The sequence below is a fragment of the Mustela lutreola genome, chromosome 10, assembly GCF_030435805.1.
Source record: "Mustela lutreola isolate mMusLut2 chromosome 10, mMusLut2.pri, whole genome shotgun sequence".
Lineage (NCBI taxonomy): Eukaryota > Metazoa > Chordata > Mammalia > Carnivora > Mustelidae > Mustela > Mustela lutreola.
The window spans coordinates 11,004,586-11,020,836 of record NC_081299.1 but is presented as its reverse complement, the minus strand read 5'-3'; the positions used below and the strand labels follow the sequence as shown (position 1 = coordinate 11,020,836).

Genomic DNA, 16,251 nt, shown 5'->3' with positions numbered 1-16,251 from the left:
CCATCTGACCCCTTCCCCAGGGGGTCTGGCTCCAGCCAAGCAGGGGACAGTCAGGAGGCACTCGCCGGGATGCCAGACTGGGGGGCTCTGCCCCACTCCGAGCCCTCCCCCCTCTCCTTTGCTCCCGGCAGGAGGAGAGAGCCTGACTCCTGGGTCCTCCTGGCACTGCAGTCTGGGGAGAATGGGTGCCTTGGACACACAGGGCCTCCGGGCAGCCAGGGAGGGGCTGCCCAGCCCCCCACCCCAGCCCCCAGCCGGGCGCCCTCCCTGGAAGACAGCAGGGCGGCTGGGGCGGTGTTAGCGAGGGAGCATGCATGGCGGCCCCAGCGTCCGACTTCCCTGCGCGGCCAGCTGAGTGTTCAAAAGTGAACGAGGATGGTCAGGCCTTGGCTGGGACCCCTGACCCAGGAGAGGAAGAGGGGACTCCTGCCCTCTCAGTCCTTCTGCTCCCCGCAGAGTCGGCCTGACTCTCATCGCCATCCTGGAGAGGCAGACGCATCTGTACATGCCGCGCGCGTACGCAGAGCCCATAGGGCTCAGACCCTCCGCCCCAGCGCTCTCCAGTCACCGCCGGCCGGGCGGGAAGCCCGAGAGTGTGGAGGACCCGTTCTGTATCCCTGCGAGGGCAGAGACCCTGGCTCGAGCCCCCGTCAGTGCTTCTGTCCCCCAGGGCGGGAGTGGGCCATGGAACACAGGGGCAACCCTGGCCCCAAGCCACACGAGGGGATAGTGGGTGCTGCTAGCAGGCCCCTCCTGGCCCCGGGATGCCGACTGGCTCCTCCTCAGCACCAGGGGTCCCGGGAGGCTCTGCCCCGGCATAGGCTGTCGCTCCGCTGCCAGGCGCTGTGGATGAGGCTCAGGGCGTCCTCGAACTTCTTGTTGGAGGCTTCCTGGATGGCCTTGTGGGGGAGGTCCACCTGTGGGGGTTCCGGGGTAATCTGAGGGCTTTGGTCCGGGACCCTACTTTTTCGGGCAGCTGTGGGAACCCCGGGTCCCCCTGCACTGTGGGAACAAGGTCAGCAGCGGCGTTTCCCAAGTTCAACTATGAGCTGTGGCCTCAGGGTCACGGGGGCCGGAGTCTGTCCCAGAGCTATGGATATGGTGCTGTCCCCAGGCCCAATTCCTGCCTCTGTACTGTGCGGGGCTCCCCTCCCCAGGGAGAGCCTCCACTCCCTCCTCGGGGCCCTGGGCAGCTAGGTACCTGGTAGATAGTTTTCCACCCAGAGCTCAGTGCAGACAGGAATCGGTCCAGTTCAGATGTGCAGCTCAAGTAGATGACCCAGGGTGGGAGGGCCTGCTGGCTGTCCTGGGAAAACTCCTGGGGCGAGCAGGTCCCCAGGTGAGCAGAAGCAGCGTCCCTTCTGCAGGGCCTGCCCCCCAGACCCCCTCCCCCACCCCTCCCCCATCCACCCAGCTCACCAAGACACAGTACTCCTTGCCCGGTTCCGTAGCAACAGCACTGACGTCGGCCAGCTTGGCTGTGCCCAGGGAACGGAAGAAGCTGGTCTGGCAGTCCTCGTGGCACGTGAAGAGGCGGTCGGCGGCGATCACTAGGCAGCAGGGGATGCAGGGGCTGGGAGTCACCCCCTGGGGGATGACCTGAAGGGCGTGGGCAGAGGGGAGGGGAGAGGCAAGCTGGAGCTCTTCCGGGCTGGCTGGCACCAGGACACCACACTCCGGCCCGGCCAGCCCTTCAGCCCCTCTGTCCAGGGGTCAGAAGGCTCTGCCCACCTCGGAAGCACAGGTGGGGACAGGGGAGGAGGTGGGGGTGTCCTGAGCTCTAGGGTCCGTTCCTGCGTTGTTCCCTGGATGTCCCCATCTTGGTTCCCAGGAGCTGCTCCCTGAGCGTGAGGGTTTGGGCCAGGGCCCTGGGGATGCCGCAGGGGGTCGGGAGGCCGGGGGACAGTGTAGGCAGGGTCGCTCACCCCTTTGGACACGGCCTGGCAGAGATGCTGCATCCAGTCGGCCATGTCGGCCTCGCTGTCAGCGCTCAGCTCCAGGCACGGCCGGTCGGCGAGGATGACCTGGAAGGCGTGGGGCCGATCCGTGGTGTTGGCTCTCCGACAGCCACCGCACTGCTCCCCCCTGGGCCAGACGAGGAGAGGTGAAAGGGGAGCAAGGAGGCAGGGGCGGCTCAGGGTGTGCGGACACGGCACGCCGGCCCCCGCGTCCCAGAGGTGGGGGAACCTGGGCGGGTGGTGCAGACCCCGGACTCTCAGGAGAGGCTGGTAGCTGCTGGCCAGGCCCACCCCTTTCTGTGGAATAACTTCTGCTTCCAGAATCACCAGGACCCTCCTAGCTATTGTGGCCTGGCCAGGAGAGGGGGGAGGATGGGCTCCAGGCTCTGGCCCTCCCTTTATCGGGGCACACGCACTCACACTCCCTCTTGGGTCCCCAGGCTGTCTCCAAGCCTGTGTGCGTCCGTCTTCCATCAGGTTGGGAACTTTCCTGGGGGAGTGACCCTTTCCTCTGCCTGACCAGATCCTTCCCTCCCTGAGAGGAAACCACCCCTCCTCCCCTGGCTCAGGATCCTGTAGCCCCTCAGAGATCAGCAGACCCCCGGCTACCGGTCAGGGCTGCCAGATGGGGTGTGGCTGAGTGGGGTGGGCTGAACTGACGGACAGGAGCGGGTACCAGCTCAAGCCAGGGAGGACAGGAGTGCTGGGCCACAAGCTTAGCCAGAGTCCTCACCCTGGGGCAGGGTGGGGGGGCGACAGGAGGCCCCACACCTGCCCAGCCCAGCATCGCCAGGGCACTCACCCCATGTTCACCGAGAGCAGCGGGGTGACATCAGTGCGGTCGGGGTACTGGTAGAGGATTCCATTGCTGCAGGGGCACCAAAGAGCAGGGGTGAGGCCTGGCCCTGGTACTGAGAGCCAAGTGGAGCCCAAATCCCAGAGACACCCTGCAAGCTGGGGACTGAAACGGAGGGTGAAGAAGGAACCAGAGGCACAGGAGGGCACACTACCCCCTCTGCAGCCCGGGACAGTGAGAGGCAACAGCCCAGCCCACATCTACACCTGATGCCCCAGGATTCCTTGGGCCCCGAAGATGTCAGCCTTTACACAGAAGCTCTAATATCCCAAGGCAGGTGGGCTCTAAAACCCTCGTGGGGGTGAAGGAGGTCCCCTCAGACTTCTCTCCTCAGCAGTCGGTCCCACAAGCTCCAGGCTGAGCCCGAGGCCGGTGCTGCAGGTGTGCCCACCTGAGTACCACGAAGCATGTCTTCCAGTGCTCTTTGCCCAAGTAGGAGGTGCCCGCCTTGTAATGCAGCATGCCTTCTTTGGTGATGACGCCCTCGGGGGGTGAGCAGTGGCAGGGGATGGGACCCAGGGACTCGTCCATGGGGTCCTCCCAGTGGACAAGCCCATAGAAGCGCACAGTGACAGCAGTGGCCTGGGAGGGGCAGCAGACAGAGCAGTGAGGCCTGGGCCTGGCTCACCGACGGCCCAGCACCAGGAAAGGCCACTGAGGAAGCAAGGGCACACCCCCAGCGGGGTGGGGGACAGGGCCCAGGGGTAGGAGAGCTCCTCCCCGGTGGGGGACAGAGAAAGGCTAAAGACCTCTATTTGCAGCACCTGACTTCATCCTGACACCAGAGTGGGCCTCTCGGGGACTCAGGGACGACCCCTCCCCTCTGCTCCTGGCACTCACCTCACACTTAGACTCCTGGGCCACAAATTTGGCCAGTGCCAGCTTCTCCATGGTGGCATCAGTCAGGACACTGGGGTAAGGTGGTTCCCGGCAGCCTTTGATCATGGCAGACTTTAAAGACGCCAAGAAGAACCTACACAGGGAGTGGGGTTTGCTGTCAGAGGCCTGGGGCGGGGGGCCCACCCCTCAACCAGACAGGATCCTGGCCTGGAGGGTTCCCAGAAACTTTGGGGAGGGAGTTGGCTGGCACCGGAGCTCAGGGCAGCGGGGGAAGGGGGGGGCAGTGACGCGCAGCAGTCTGCTGTCATCTGACAGGGACCTGGGGAAGGCCAAACCGCTCTCAGTGGCCCGGGGGGCCTGTGGTCTGCTGGCAGTGCAGGTGGGACCCGAGTCCATATAATGACGCCTGGTTATTACAAGTCATTTCTATAGGCACCCCGTGGCTCAGGCCCGGCCCAGACCTGTGGCCCAGTGGTGGGGCTCGTGTTTCTTTCCTGTTAGTAACTCACGCCAGCCCCCTTCCTCTCTGGTGGCCACCTCAGGTCTCAGGTCGCCCGAGCAGACGACACGTGTCGCTCAGGGTGTTTGCACACCCCCGCAGGTTCCAGAGGGAACACATTTGTCTGCCACGTCTGTGTGTCCTGCTGCTCCCCCGCCACCCCCAGGCCTCTCTCCAGTCCTACATACATAGGGAGATGGCAGGGGTCGGGGGCGTGTCACTCACTCGGCCAGGGCCACGTCGGCCGTGTCCAGCAGGAACTGCTTCCTGCGGTTGGTGCACACGAGCTTCACGGTCTGCTGGTCCAGGCCCACCTGCCAGAAACGAGACCTTCACATGCACACCGGGCTTGGCGGCTGCCTGGAGGAAGAGGCAGCCGTGGCCGGGCTAAGGTCTGGCTGGGGGGGAGGAAGCACACACCGAAGGTGCCACAGGGTAAAGCCCCAGAGGCCGGGGACCCTGGCATGAGTCGGGGAGGGACGGTCAGAAATGTGGGGGATGAAGGGGCGTCCTCCACTCGGTTCTCCTCCCCAGCACCACAGGCACAAGCTGCTCTAAGAGAAGCTGACGCCTGACGGTGAGGCCCGGCGGGGACAGGCCTCACTCTGCAGCTCTGCAGGTGGGTGGCCGAGGAGACCTGTTCCACGGTGTATGCCCACCGCCGAGCCCGCACTCACCGACACATAGTCAAGTTCGTTGTATGAAACGGCCTCTTCCACCAGGTATGGCTTTTCCGCAGCCCCTGAGAGAGAAGACCCCAAGGCCTGTGACCCACAGGGGTCTCTTTCCCCCTGCTGCCCCACCTTCTAAGACCCCGTCTCTCTCTGAGAGTGGCCCTGTCCTTGCCCTGCCATCCGACACGGAGGAGAGTGATGTGGGGTGTTCGGGTCTCACGGGGCCGCGGAGGTGGCTGGCGGCACAGCCGGGCAGGGTTCTGGCCACCGCACGCCAAGCGGCCGAGAGCCGGGGGCGGGGGCACTGGGAGAGGGCGGCCGGCAGGCCTCACGCTCAGCCTCGGCTGGGCCCAGGGGCGGCAGGCACCTTTCCGCAGCAGGTAGACGTAGCAGTCCGTGAGCAGCACGTAGAGCAGCTGCAGGTTGCCCTCCATGTGCCCTGTGCTCATCCGGATCATCTGCGGGGCCGTGACAGAGGAGGGTCAGGCCTCCCCAGCTCCCACCTGCTGCCCCACTCCGGGCCTGCGCTGTCCCACTAGCCCTGGAGTTCCCGGGACTGACCTTGAAGAGCTGCTCCTCGTTTTCTCGAAACACGTGGATCATCAGCAGAAGCAAGTGATTGTTGTCCACTCTGTGAGAGCGACAGGCGCAAGGGTGTCAGGCAGGGGCAGGGGCGGGAGGTGACACGACACACAGTGACACACAGTGACACACAGGCATGCAGAGGGAGCGTGGCTATCGTGGCGCTGGCTCTGCCCACGAGCCAGACTGTGTGGGGTCCTACACCCCATCCCGCCTCCCAGCCCAGGCTAGGCCTCCCAGGAGCTACACTTTGGAGGACAGACACCCCCGTCCTCAGCTTTCGAGGGTGGGAGCGTCCCTCAGGCCAGCGGCACGGAGAGTCCTGCGCACCTGAACTCTGCCGAGTGGCTCATGTCAGAGGGGCTGCCCTGCCCCTCATCCACCCCGGAGTCCTCTGCGCTGCTCAGACACGGGCTGGGCTGGTCTCGCTTGAGCTGGCACAGAGTCTCGTGGGTCCCAGGCTCCAGCTCCGGCTCAGGTCCCTCCCCGACCAGGGGCAGCTTGGCGTCCGGCTCCTGGGTCCCCGGCTCTGGGGCCTCCCTCGGGGGGGCGTCCTCTAGGGGCCCAGGCGTCTGCCCCTCTCTTCCTCCTCCTCCCTCTTCTTGGCCAGCAGTCGCAGGGCTACCAGGAACATGCAGCGGTTGGCCCGGCCCTGCAGAGTCATGGTTGCTGCCACCTGCCGTAAGAGTGCTTGGACTCTCAATGGTAAAGCGGTAGAAGTCCATTGGGGCTGGAAGCCCCTCACTAAAGTCGCAAAATGGCGGCTTCTCCGGGGCTTCCCCGGGGGAGCCGGTCCGAAAGGACTGGTCTGGGGACTGGACGTGGGAGCACCAGGTGCTGGGGTCCAGCTGCCCGTTGAGCTGGTCGATCACCTTGCTCAGGGGCTGCCCCAAGCGCTCCATGGAGGTGTCCTTCATCTCGGGGATAAGCAGGCCCATCTGGCCGGGCTCCGAGAGCTCGCTGCTCTCCGCCGTGCTGCCGGGCCCCTCTCCCTCCTCCTGGGGGGGCGTAATGGTGGCATCGGGGGAGGCCCGCCCCAGGCCTGGACTGCTGATCAGGCTGTCGCCGTCTCCCCGCCGGGCACCGGTGTCCTGGGTGGAGGCGGGGTGAAGTGGACTGGCTTCCTCATCCGACCTCGTCTTCTTCTTCTTGCCGGTTTTCTTCTTCTTGGTGACCCTGGGACAGTAGGGACAAGGAGAGATTAACCATCTGAGCGCCGCAGAACTGGCGGGGTCAAAGGCGGTGATCCTGGGCGTGTGACCTCCGAGGGCACAGGAGGGAGCTTCGGTGGTCCTGGGCAGTGCCGGGTGGGAGGCCCTAGGCCAGGGGGCAAGAGCAGCTCAGGCCCTGAGGTAGCCCCGCTGCCGGCAGAGGCAGGAACCCCTGAGCAAGGCCTACGAATTCTAGCTGCTGTCACAGCAGCGCGAGCTGCTCTGGAAACACACACAAGCCGTGGCCGGTCAGGATGATGGTGCCTCGAACCCTGCCCTTCCCTTGGGATGTGGCCAGTGGCCCCTGAGCTGACCTCACGTCCCATCAGGTATCACCGCGGATAATTCAACCAGAAACGCACTCGGAGTCTTCTGAGCTCAAACTTCCTTGGGGACAAGTTGGCTGGGATGGGCCCGGCAGGGTGACCCCAGGTCTGAGCCATTTAAGCAACTGAGGCCTTGAACCAGCTTACAGGGTGGGACCCGTCTCCTGCCTCAGGCCAGCAAGCCTTGGAGGGTACAACATGCACATCTGCTTCTTCGGCGCTGAGAGTCTCAGGGGTGGGAGCCGGGGCAGGTGGGGGAGCCCGGAAGGCTCTGGGCCAAGAGCTCCCCAGTCTGTCCTGCACCTCCTCCTTCCCTTCTAGGTAGGTCCCTGTCCCCCTGATGGTGCCACTTTCGAGAAGCCATGCTGAACTAGAATCAGTACACATCTCAGAAACTGTACAGGGACATCCAAGGACTGTTAGAATTCCAGTGTGAAGGGGTTTTCTGGTCCTGGATGAATTGGACAAATGTCCCCGCAGCCCACACGTGGCCCCAGCCACGGCTGTCGTCCGTGCCACACCACCTTCTGGGCTCAGGCCCTCTGTTTCCTCTTGCTCCAAGAACCACTGGAGAACCCCTTAGTCTACAGGAAGATCCCAGTCTGCCCCTGGGGGTGCGGCCCCGGTGCGCAAGGACCAAAACATGATGCTGAGAGCGGACGCGATGGACACCCGGATGTCCCCCCAATGCCCGCTGACCTAATGACTTCGAGCTCTGTGCAGGTGTCTGGCAGGTCGAGAGTGTGGGATTCGCCCTTCTCCTGAGAGGTGGTGTGCACTGGGGTGGTGTCAGAGGAGGACACGGTCTCTGCCGGGTCCTCGCTGAAGGGGTTGTGGCGCTGGGTGGGGCTCTTGGTGGAAGCTTTGCTGCTGGTCGGGTCCGAAGTAGTGGAGCGGGGGCCGCTGACGGTGTCTGTGAGGTCTCCATCTGGGAGAAAAGGAAACAGGAGACAGCCCGTCAGACACCATCTGGCGACCCCAGGCCCCCAAAGCATGCCTTAACTCATGAGGGAGGCAGGTGAGTCCCTCCCAGGGACATCTGATCAGGGTGGCCCTGTTTTAAGAGCAGAAGCCCCACACCAACTGCACACAGGACATGTGCTCTAAGAGTGACCTGGAGGGACGCCATCACCACTCCACTGGGAACCCCTAAGAGCTCAAAGCAATTTGGCTGAGTTCGAGGTAAGAGCCCCAAGGTTAAACAGTCTCCAGGAGGAAGCCCGTCAGGGACGGTGACCTTGATGCCTGGAGAGGACACAGGCCACGGACCTCTCAGGTTAATCTTACGGCCTCCTGTTAGAGGGAGCTGAGGTGGGAGGGGGGTATCCAGCAGGGCTGAGATACCCGAAGTCCTCTGAAGGGTGCCCACTCCGGCCCGCTCCAGAGGCAGATAAAAGCAACAAAGGGAGGGAGAACAGAGGGAGACCACGGGGGTCAGAGAACTTGCGGGGTGCAGAGTACGGTCAGGGGCTGAGAGACAGGGTGGGGAGCCCGGAGGATGAGGGAAAGGCCGTACAAGGGCCCAGAGCACAGTGGGAAGAATGACAGACCAGAGCAACAAGGAGATGCAAAGGCAGAGGAGAGGGGTCCTGAGTGGCTGCCCCCAACCGCTGCCTCCCAGGCCTTTTGGTGGCTGCTTCTCTACCTGACATCGGTACACTCCCAGAGTGGGGGGCGGGACCAGGCACCCCTTTAAGGCGCGAGCTGGGAACTGCATTTCACTCAAGTCTCTGGACCCTTCTGGGTCCCCCTCAGCCTTGGCTCCACCCTGGGGAGAAGGCAGGGCAGGGGGAGGGTGCTGCCTCTCCAGAGAGGGGCTGGTTTGACTGCTCCCCCTACCCCGACCACCCGGCCCAGGTCACCAGAACAGGAGCAGGGAAAGCACACGGGGCGTTTATCTGGTGGCAGATGGGAGCCGGCCCAGCAGAGAACTGAGGCCCAGCCGAGGGAAGAGGTCGGGGGAAGGTCAACGGCACGGGCACGGGAGGCTCACGCCCCATCTGCCAGTGCACACATCGTGTGGGCCATTATCTGCCCAGGGGAGACATGGCAAACATGTTCCTACCCTTGGCCTCCTCTGGAAGGGCCCAACGTGCCGGCCACTTCCTCATGGGTCCTGGAAACCAGCGGGCAACTGTCCACTGATACAGCACACCATCCTTTTTTTCTTTCTTTCTTTTTTTTTTTTTTATAAGTACAGTGTCTTTTAACATAAAAACAAAGGTAGGGGCCAAAGGCAATTGCCAGCCCTTCCAGAAAAACACCAGCAACACGTGAGATGTTCCTTCAGATGTCCTGGGCCCCCACAGCCTTAGTTCTCAGAGGTAGAAAACCTTGCCCTTCTGCCTCAAAGAAGGGTCCCTCGAAGTCGTCTGTTCTTGCTCCAGCCCCTAGAGATCCAGAAGGAGGCTGAGGAGTGAGTGGGCAGGCCCCAGGACGTGGTGGCTATCCAGGCTGCTGACCTGCCAGCTCTGTAATGAACCAAGGACCCCGGAAGGCCGCCTCAGCCCCAACCCCAAGGCCCCGAGTTTGGAGCTGCCCCCAAATCCTGCTTTCCTCCGGGGGAAGAAGACTGAGCTTCCCCAGGGAAGCTGCCTGAACAGGCTTGGGAACTCAGGAAAGCAGGAGATCCCGGTGGGATGAAGCTCACGTTGCCTGGGCACCCAGCCCCAGCCCAGCCCAGCCCAGCCCGAGCAAGCAGTGCGACCAGAGCTGTTAGTTCTCAGGCCACCGGGAGCTCCGAAGGGCTGTGGTGGGAGGTCAGGCCTGCCCGACCGGTGACTGCAGAGGGCAGTGAGGAGCTGGGTCACGAGGGGGTTAGTGGTTAGAATCGGAGGGGGAGAAAAATCAATGCCCAGCATATGCACTGCAAGAAGAGAGGTTCAGAGGATAAATGAGGTTACGATGGAATTCTGGATTTCGAGCTCATCTCAACTAACCTGTGGCACTCTTGAGTGCTACTCTCTTGGCCAGATGACATCATTTCCCCCAAGGCCCTGTCTTATTTCCCTGCAACTAAGCTATTTCATACATTAGTTGGAAAAAGATCAGCTGCCATCCATTACTCAGAGATCACGGCGCTAATAACGAAGCGGGCCGGTGCTCCAGAGCAGTGGAAAGGGCACCTCTGCCTCTGGCCCGATGAGGAGTCGGCACCTCCTTCCCCCGGGGCTGCCTGCCCCCACCCCCACCTGGCCCAGCCGCCCACAGGGCAGGAGGCTCTTTAATGAGGGGGTGGGGGTCATGGCCTCAGATCGACGGAGGAAGCAGTAACCCTCCCCAAAACATGCCCTGTGCTTTGAGTCATCACGGGAACAGGAGGAAGAGCCCCATGGGTTTCCAGAAGCCCGGAAGTGGCGGCATGGGCAGGAGAATGTCCAGGCACGGCTGCCCCCTAGTGGACAGGTGGGAGGGCGGACGGACTTTATTGAAATCTGCCTGAAAACCTCAAAGAGAATCTCCCCGTAGGAGGTTTCAGCTCTGCCTGAGCCATTCTGCCCACCGGGCCCTCAGGCTCTCTGCACGATTCACACCGGAGAGGAAGCCAAGACTGGGCCGCAGGAACCACCCTCCGCCTTTACTTCTTGACACTTCGACACAAGAGCCCACCTGACCTAAAGGAGCTCGCGATCCACAGGTTCAACCCACACTTTCCAGAACAAGCCTCCGCTCGCCGGGCCAGGCCACTAGTGCCCCATGAGCCGGTGGTTCCCTACGCACATCCTGGTGCTTCCACTGGCATTGGAATTGGGAAGGGTGAGCCACGTGTCCCTGAAACACAGTCACTTGGTGACTATGCGGCCACTGCACAAAGGCAGGAGTCCTGTACTAGGAGAAGGGGGTTTGCCTGGATCTAGAGGTCAAGTTCTCCTACTGCAGAATTCCATCTATTAGAATACCAAACTTGGCTTTATTATAATCATTGACATTATTATTATAAATAACGAGCTGATTTCGAATCATGCAGCAAGCTTGGCATGGAAACAGCAAAACAGAAGAGGGTAACAGCGGACTCTGTCCCACCTTCCCAGTCTGTGCTGGGTACAGACGGCACTGCTGGAAACACATCTCCAAAATCATAATCTATAAAAACGAGGGATAAAACTGAAGATTAGAAACAGGTAGTGGAGGGACAGGGAGGGTGGGGGCGGCAGGGGGGAGACAGGGGGAGCAAACAAGAGGAGAAGTTAAACTTCCTGCATTTTCTCTAACAGCCCGGGAATCTTACGATGCTTCTCAGCTCCCACACTGGCCCGGGAGCCTCCAGCCAGCTGGGAACAACCTCGGGGGGCAACCCTTTCCAACCCCAGGACCTGGTTCTGGCTGAGAAGAATGTGGGCACCCTCTACCTAGCCTTTTCCAACCCTCGTCTGCCTTGCCTCTGAACCCAGCATCGGAGGTGGGAGGGCTCAAGGGGACACCTCCGCCTGCAGGCGGCCTGGCTGCCCTCTCAGGACCCGGCCCTGGACTCCTCGGAGGCAGCCCATACGCCCAAGTCAAGGAAACTGAGCTGCCACCTTCCGCTTGTACAAGAGGCAATGCAAGTCTTGCTAACAAGGCTGGAAGTAACTGCCCTCGGGAGCCCTTGGCACAAGAAGACACAAAGAAAGAGGAAGGCCAAGGTCTCGACGCTAATGCACGTCCAGGGAGCCCGGGGGCCGCACTTGTGCTTGGAGTCCCCTTCCCTGGAGGTGAAGCCGGGTACAGTAACCGAAGAGATCTCCTTTCCCATGGGGGATGCACGAAGGCGGAGAATCGGCCAGTTTTATACACGAACACAGAAGCCTAAGGTTTGAAAGAAACCAGGCTGTTCAATCAGCTGTTGGATCCCAATGACAAAGTGAACTACAGACGCGACGACAACCTTTTCCAGTCTTGGTGTGGACAATCATGCTAACAGAGGAGCAAGTGCAGGAGGGACCCAGAAAACAGATGGGCTCCTAAGAATAGGGGGCATGTCTCGCCTCCTCTTCGGACGCTGCCGGCCCTCTCTCCTCTTTCCAGGAGCTGCTCAGTCTCTTTCTGCCTAGAATCAGAGTAGGACGAGCTCCCCAAGCAGGCGGCACTCACCCCTGCAGCGGCAGGAAGAGCTTCCTGGTCTCGCAGCTACTCCCTCGTCACTTAGAAAACCTCCAGCCCACCCCTGCCCCAGGTCTAGGGCCCTAGCCTTCTGGAAAAGGGTCTAACATTCGTAGGATCTCGTTTTGGGTTTTTGTCCCCAGAATCTGTGTTTTACCCACCATGGAGATGCTGAGGAAATGAATGGAGACCTGGGAAATGGTCGGCCCCGGTGAACTTCCAAATGCCCCGGTCAGATCACAACAAGCCCAGACAGACGTCACCCAGCCAGGCGTGAGTGTCCTCACCACCAGGGACACAGCAGAGGCGGGTCCCCAGGCACGGGGCGCTTACCCTCACTGGATGGGGCAATGGCGCTGTCATCCCACTCCAGGTTGGTGGAGGTGACGGAGTTGAAGGAGTTGAGGGACAGGCTGTCCGAGCCTTGCACGGAGCTGGGGAGGCGGTCTTCGAAGTCTAGCAGGTACTGCGGTTTGTAGTAGTCAGGCATGTAGGGGGCCAAGTCTAGGTACGGGGCGTCCTAAGATGAGAGAGCGGAGAGCAGGCTCGGCTGCGGGAGGCCCCGGAGGAGACCTGCCTCCATCAGGCCTCCCCTGCCAGCGCTCCTTCGGGCAGTCAGTGGGCTAAAGGCACAAAATTTGGAAAGAAGCTGCTAAAAGCAGTCATGTGAACGGCCATGGCTCTCAAAGCTCTGGGCTCGAGGCAGACAGAGGGCAGATCCCATCTCAGCCTGCCAAGCCCCCCTTTGACCTCTTCGGCCGTAGAAGTGGCTCATTTTTTCCAGTTCTGACTGCTTATTGGTAGACGGTCTGTGCTGCTGGCGTAGGGACCCAGGAAGGTGACTAGACTAAGACAGGGCAGCTGGGTGCTGGCGAACCCAAGTTCGAGAGACGCTCTGGACCCTCCTTAGCCCTTTCAGGGCCCACGTCCTGGTTCTCTAGGGCGTGACAACAAGGGATGCCAGAGAACAAGGAATTGAGGGCCCTTGTAGGATCCTAAGAGGCACAGGGATGAATGTGCTTTGTCTCTCTAAACACTCACGTCCTAAACACAAAGGAGGGTCCACTAGCCCTAAATACTCCAGGCTGTGTGGCTTGTTGCCCAGTTGGGACAGAGGCAGGAAGGAGTCGCCTGAACTAGGCCCTCTGGCTTAGGGAAGCCGAGAGGATCACGCGCTTCCATCCTGTTCTCCCGTTCTGACCCTGGACTAACAAGGTGCCGCTCAGGCTCCATCACACTGAACAGGCTCCCCGAGACGGACTAGGAGGGTCGGACATCACGTCCAGCCCGCCCAGCCTGCCGCCCCCCAGTGGCAGCGAGAGCGGCCGTGTCTCACCAGATCCAGGTCGAATCGAATGAACTCCAGCCCAGACACCAAGGTCAGGAAGAGAGTCAGGTGATCGTGACTGCAGACCAGGGCATTCCTGCGAGACACGAGGAGGGACGATGGTTACCGGCTTGGTCCCGACCTCCCTGGCAAGCTGTCTGTGTTGAAACTGGACATGGGACGTCCCCACCGTCTGGAGGGCACCCAGCTCGGGGCCGCCTTCAGCCACCCCTTTGCCGTTCTCCTCCTGGCTCTGAAACCGCACAGCACTTTCCGGCCACTGTCCTCAGACATGGGGTCTGCGGCACAAGGCTCATCTAGCTCTTAGCAGCTGCCCCTGACACTTTGTTCCTGCAGGAGCCCGGCCAAGGCAGAGCGCGCTAGTAAGGTCTGAGGCCCGGGGAGCGGACCGGGCAGAGGCGGAGCAGCGGGGGCGCCCGTACTCCTGGCAGGATCGTCAGAGGCAAGGTGCCAAGGGCCCTTCGGCCATCGCTGATGTGTCCACCACGCACCATGCCAGGCTGGGTCTCTGACGCGGCACACCATGGTGTCTGCTTATGACAAGAGTCTTTGGGACGAGGTTCAAGGGGAGCTCCGGGGCTGCGAGACACTCACTTGACATAGTACTTATGCAGGAGGCCCAGGTTCTCCTGGAACAGCCGCAGGTAGCTCTCCAGGGAGTTCTCGTTGAGCGCCAGGTACAGCCAGGCCCTGCCTGCACACGGGGGCGGGAGTTAACTGGAAGGAAGGTCAGGCTCTCTGGGCCGGGCGGCGGCAGGAAGGACAGCGAGAGTCCCTGAAGGGACCAAGCGCTCTGCTAGCCCCCTCCCCTGTAGGTAGGGCCGGGACCCCTGAAACCTGTGGTTTTCTAGTCAGATCAGAGCTGGTAGCAGCCCAGGGAACTGTGACAGAGAGCTCAGGTCATGACCTCCAGGGGGGCTGAAGCTTAAGGACTGGGCACCGAAGCTGCTGGTGCACAGCGATCCCAGCGCAGGGAGAGAAGCCAGGCTCCCCATTCCGGGCTCGGGTTCCCTTCAGCACCCCGCTCCCCTGCCCCCCCCTCGAAGCTCCAGTGACCTGTCGGGCACCGGCCCCTGAACGCCCCTCTGCCGTGGGACAGCACCAGGGGATCCACCTCCCGGGCCGGCCCTGAGGCCACGCCTGAGCCCCCGGCCCCCCGCGGCATCATCCCAGCGCCACTCACTGCGGCCCAGGTTGGTGGCCACATGCTGCAGCACCTCGATCTGTCGGACGGCCTCTCTCCGGGTGAAGTGCACCACGAGCACCCAGTAGCCCGACGAGAGGTCTTGCAGTCTGCGGAAACAGGACAGGGGCTGCCGGGACCGAAACGGGGCCACCCTGGGACGCTGCCGCCCGCCGGCCCAGTGGCCTGTGTGTCGGGCACGAGCTCCAGGCTGAGGGCGAGGGGCTCCCCGCGGGTCCCACAGGCAGGCACTGGGCCTTCCTACCAGCGGCCCGGCTGCCACTGATCCTGTCCACAGGCCGTGTCCGGGGTCGGCTACAGACAGCCTGCGGTCTCCCCGAGTGGGGCACATCTCTGTCTGCCGAGACAGAGGCTCCCTGAGGGCCGTGCCTAGGGGTGCCCTGGGGTCTGTCTGGGGGCTGCCTCTGCCTTACCCGTACAGCAGGGCATGGTCCAGGTGCTCACACAGACGCTGCAGGACCTTGTCGTGGTTCCGGATGGCGGGGGTCTCCTCCTCACAGGCCGCAAAGTAGCTCTGCAACTGGAAGGAAAAGGAATCCGCCCGAAGTGAGAAACAGATAAAGGGACGGGCTACAGCAGCCAGCTAAGACCCCCGGTCAAGGGATGCTGGGCCAGCTCTGTCCGCGGAGCACACGACGCTTGATCTCAGGGTTGTAGGTTCGAGCCCCATGCCGGATGTAGAGATTACTTAAAAATAAAATACTGGGGCGCCTGGGTGGCTCAGTGGGTTGAGTCTCTGCCTTCCGCTCAGGTCATGGGATGAGCCCCACATCGGGCTCTCTGCTCAGCGGGGAGCCTGCTTCCCCCACCCCCTGCCTGCCTCTTTGCCTACTTGTGATCTCTCTCTCTGTCATATAAATAAAAAAAATCTTTTTTTTTTTTTTTTTTTTTTTTAAGATTTTATTTATTTATTTGACAGAGAAATCACAAGTAGATGGAGAGGCAGGCAGAGAGAGAGAGAGGGAAGCAGGCTCCCCGCTGAGCAGAGAGCCCGATGCGGGACTCGATCCCAGGACCCTGAGATCATGACCTGAGCCGAAGGCAGCGGCCTAACCCACTGAGCCACCCAGGCGCCCTAAATAAAAAAAATCTTAAAAAAAATTAAAGAAAAAAGAAAGTATTAAAAAGAAAAAACAAATAAAAGACGACAACCAGTTCAATGACATCACCATGGTGACCACCAGCTCTCACCCTGCAGCCTCAGAGCCCAGGCCCCGGAGAGGCGGCCAGTTTGTGCTCTGCACAGTGACAGCCTGAGGCCGGGATCTGTGTGCAGGTCTCAGTTGACGAGGTATTATCTGTATAAATGGTCCCCCGCTCCAGAGCCCTACAACACGCCTGCTTGGAGCGCCCTCTGCACACACTAAGGGCTGACGGGGGACCCTGGATTTGCCCAAGGAGACGGACAAGGTTGGGTAGGGGTCGGGGTCCAAGCCAGGCTCTTGTCCAGCCCTACACCGAGGACACCTGTTTCCAGGCTGGACAGGTCACAGGGAGGGGGCGGCAGGCGAGCTGAACCGCAGCACGGAGCGAAGGCCGCGGAAGGAGAGAGCGGCTCTCTCTGGACAGCGCAGGCTGCGAGAGCAGGGGCCCTAGGAGACAAGTCTCTCCAACCTCGTTTTTGCCACACTCCGGTCGGCTGTTGCCCTTCTACTGGCCAGACAGGAGACAGAC

General features: G+C 61.7%; 1 protein-coding gene across 2 annotated transcripts in view; it reads right to left on the bottom strand.

Moving 5' to 3' along the window:
- Positions 1-642: 642 nt before the first annotated feature.
- PLEKHM2 (pleckstrin homology and RUN domain containing M2) overlaps positions 643-16,251 on the bottom strand; it is a 38,182-nt gene continuing 22,573 nt past the window's right edge. The window contains exons 2-20 of one of the 2 annotated variants that reach the window (XM_059135020.1): positions 14,991-15,097; positions 14,557-14,666; positions 13,968-14,067; positions 13,362-13,449; positions 12,359-12,545; positions 10,970-11,029; positions 7,646-7,874; positions 5,740-6,585; positions 5,389-5,458; positions 5,195-5,285; positions 4,831-4,895; positions 4,379-4,467; positions 3,655-3,787; positions 3,206-3,396; positions 2,761-2,826; positions 1,926-2,085; positions 1,420-1,599; positions 1,202-1,318; positions 643-917 (exon numbers count right to left, since the gene is read on the bottom strand). In XM_059135020.1, the coding sequence (XP_058991003.1) occupies positions 783-917; positions 1,202-1,318; positions 1,420-1,599; positions 1,926-2,085; positions 2,761-2,826; positions 3,206-3,396; positions 3,655-3,787; positions 4,379-4,467; positions 4,831-4,895; positions 5,195-5,285; positions 5,389-5,458; positions 5,740-6,585; positions 7,646-7,874; positions 10,970-11,029; positions 12,359-12,545; positions 13,362-13,449; positions 13,968-14,067; positions 14,557-14,666; positions 14,991-15,097 (3,024 nt within the window). In that variant the 3' untranslated portion in view covers positions 643-782. The remainder of the gene's footprint in view (positions 918-1,201; positions 1,319-1,419; positions 1,600-1,925; positions 2,086-2,760; positions 2,827-3,205; positions 3,397-3,654; positions 3,788-4,378; positions 4,468-4,830; positions 4,896-5,194; positions 5,286-5,388; positions 5,459-5,739; positions 6,586-7,645; positions 7,875-10,969; positions 11,030-12,358; positions 12,546-13,361; positions 13,450-13,967; positions 14,068-14,556; positions 14,667-14,990; positions 15,098-16,251) is intronic. The other variant, XM_059135021.1, reaches the window with a different exon arrangement.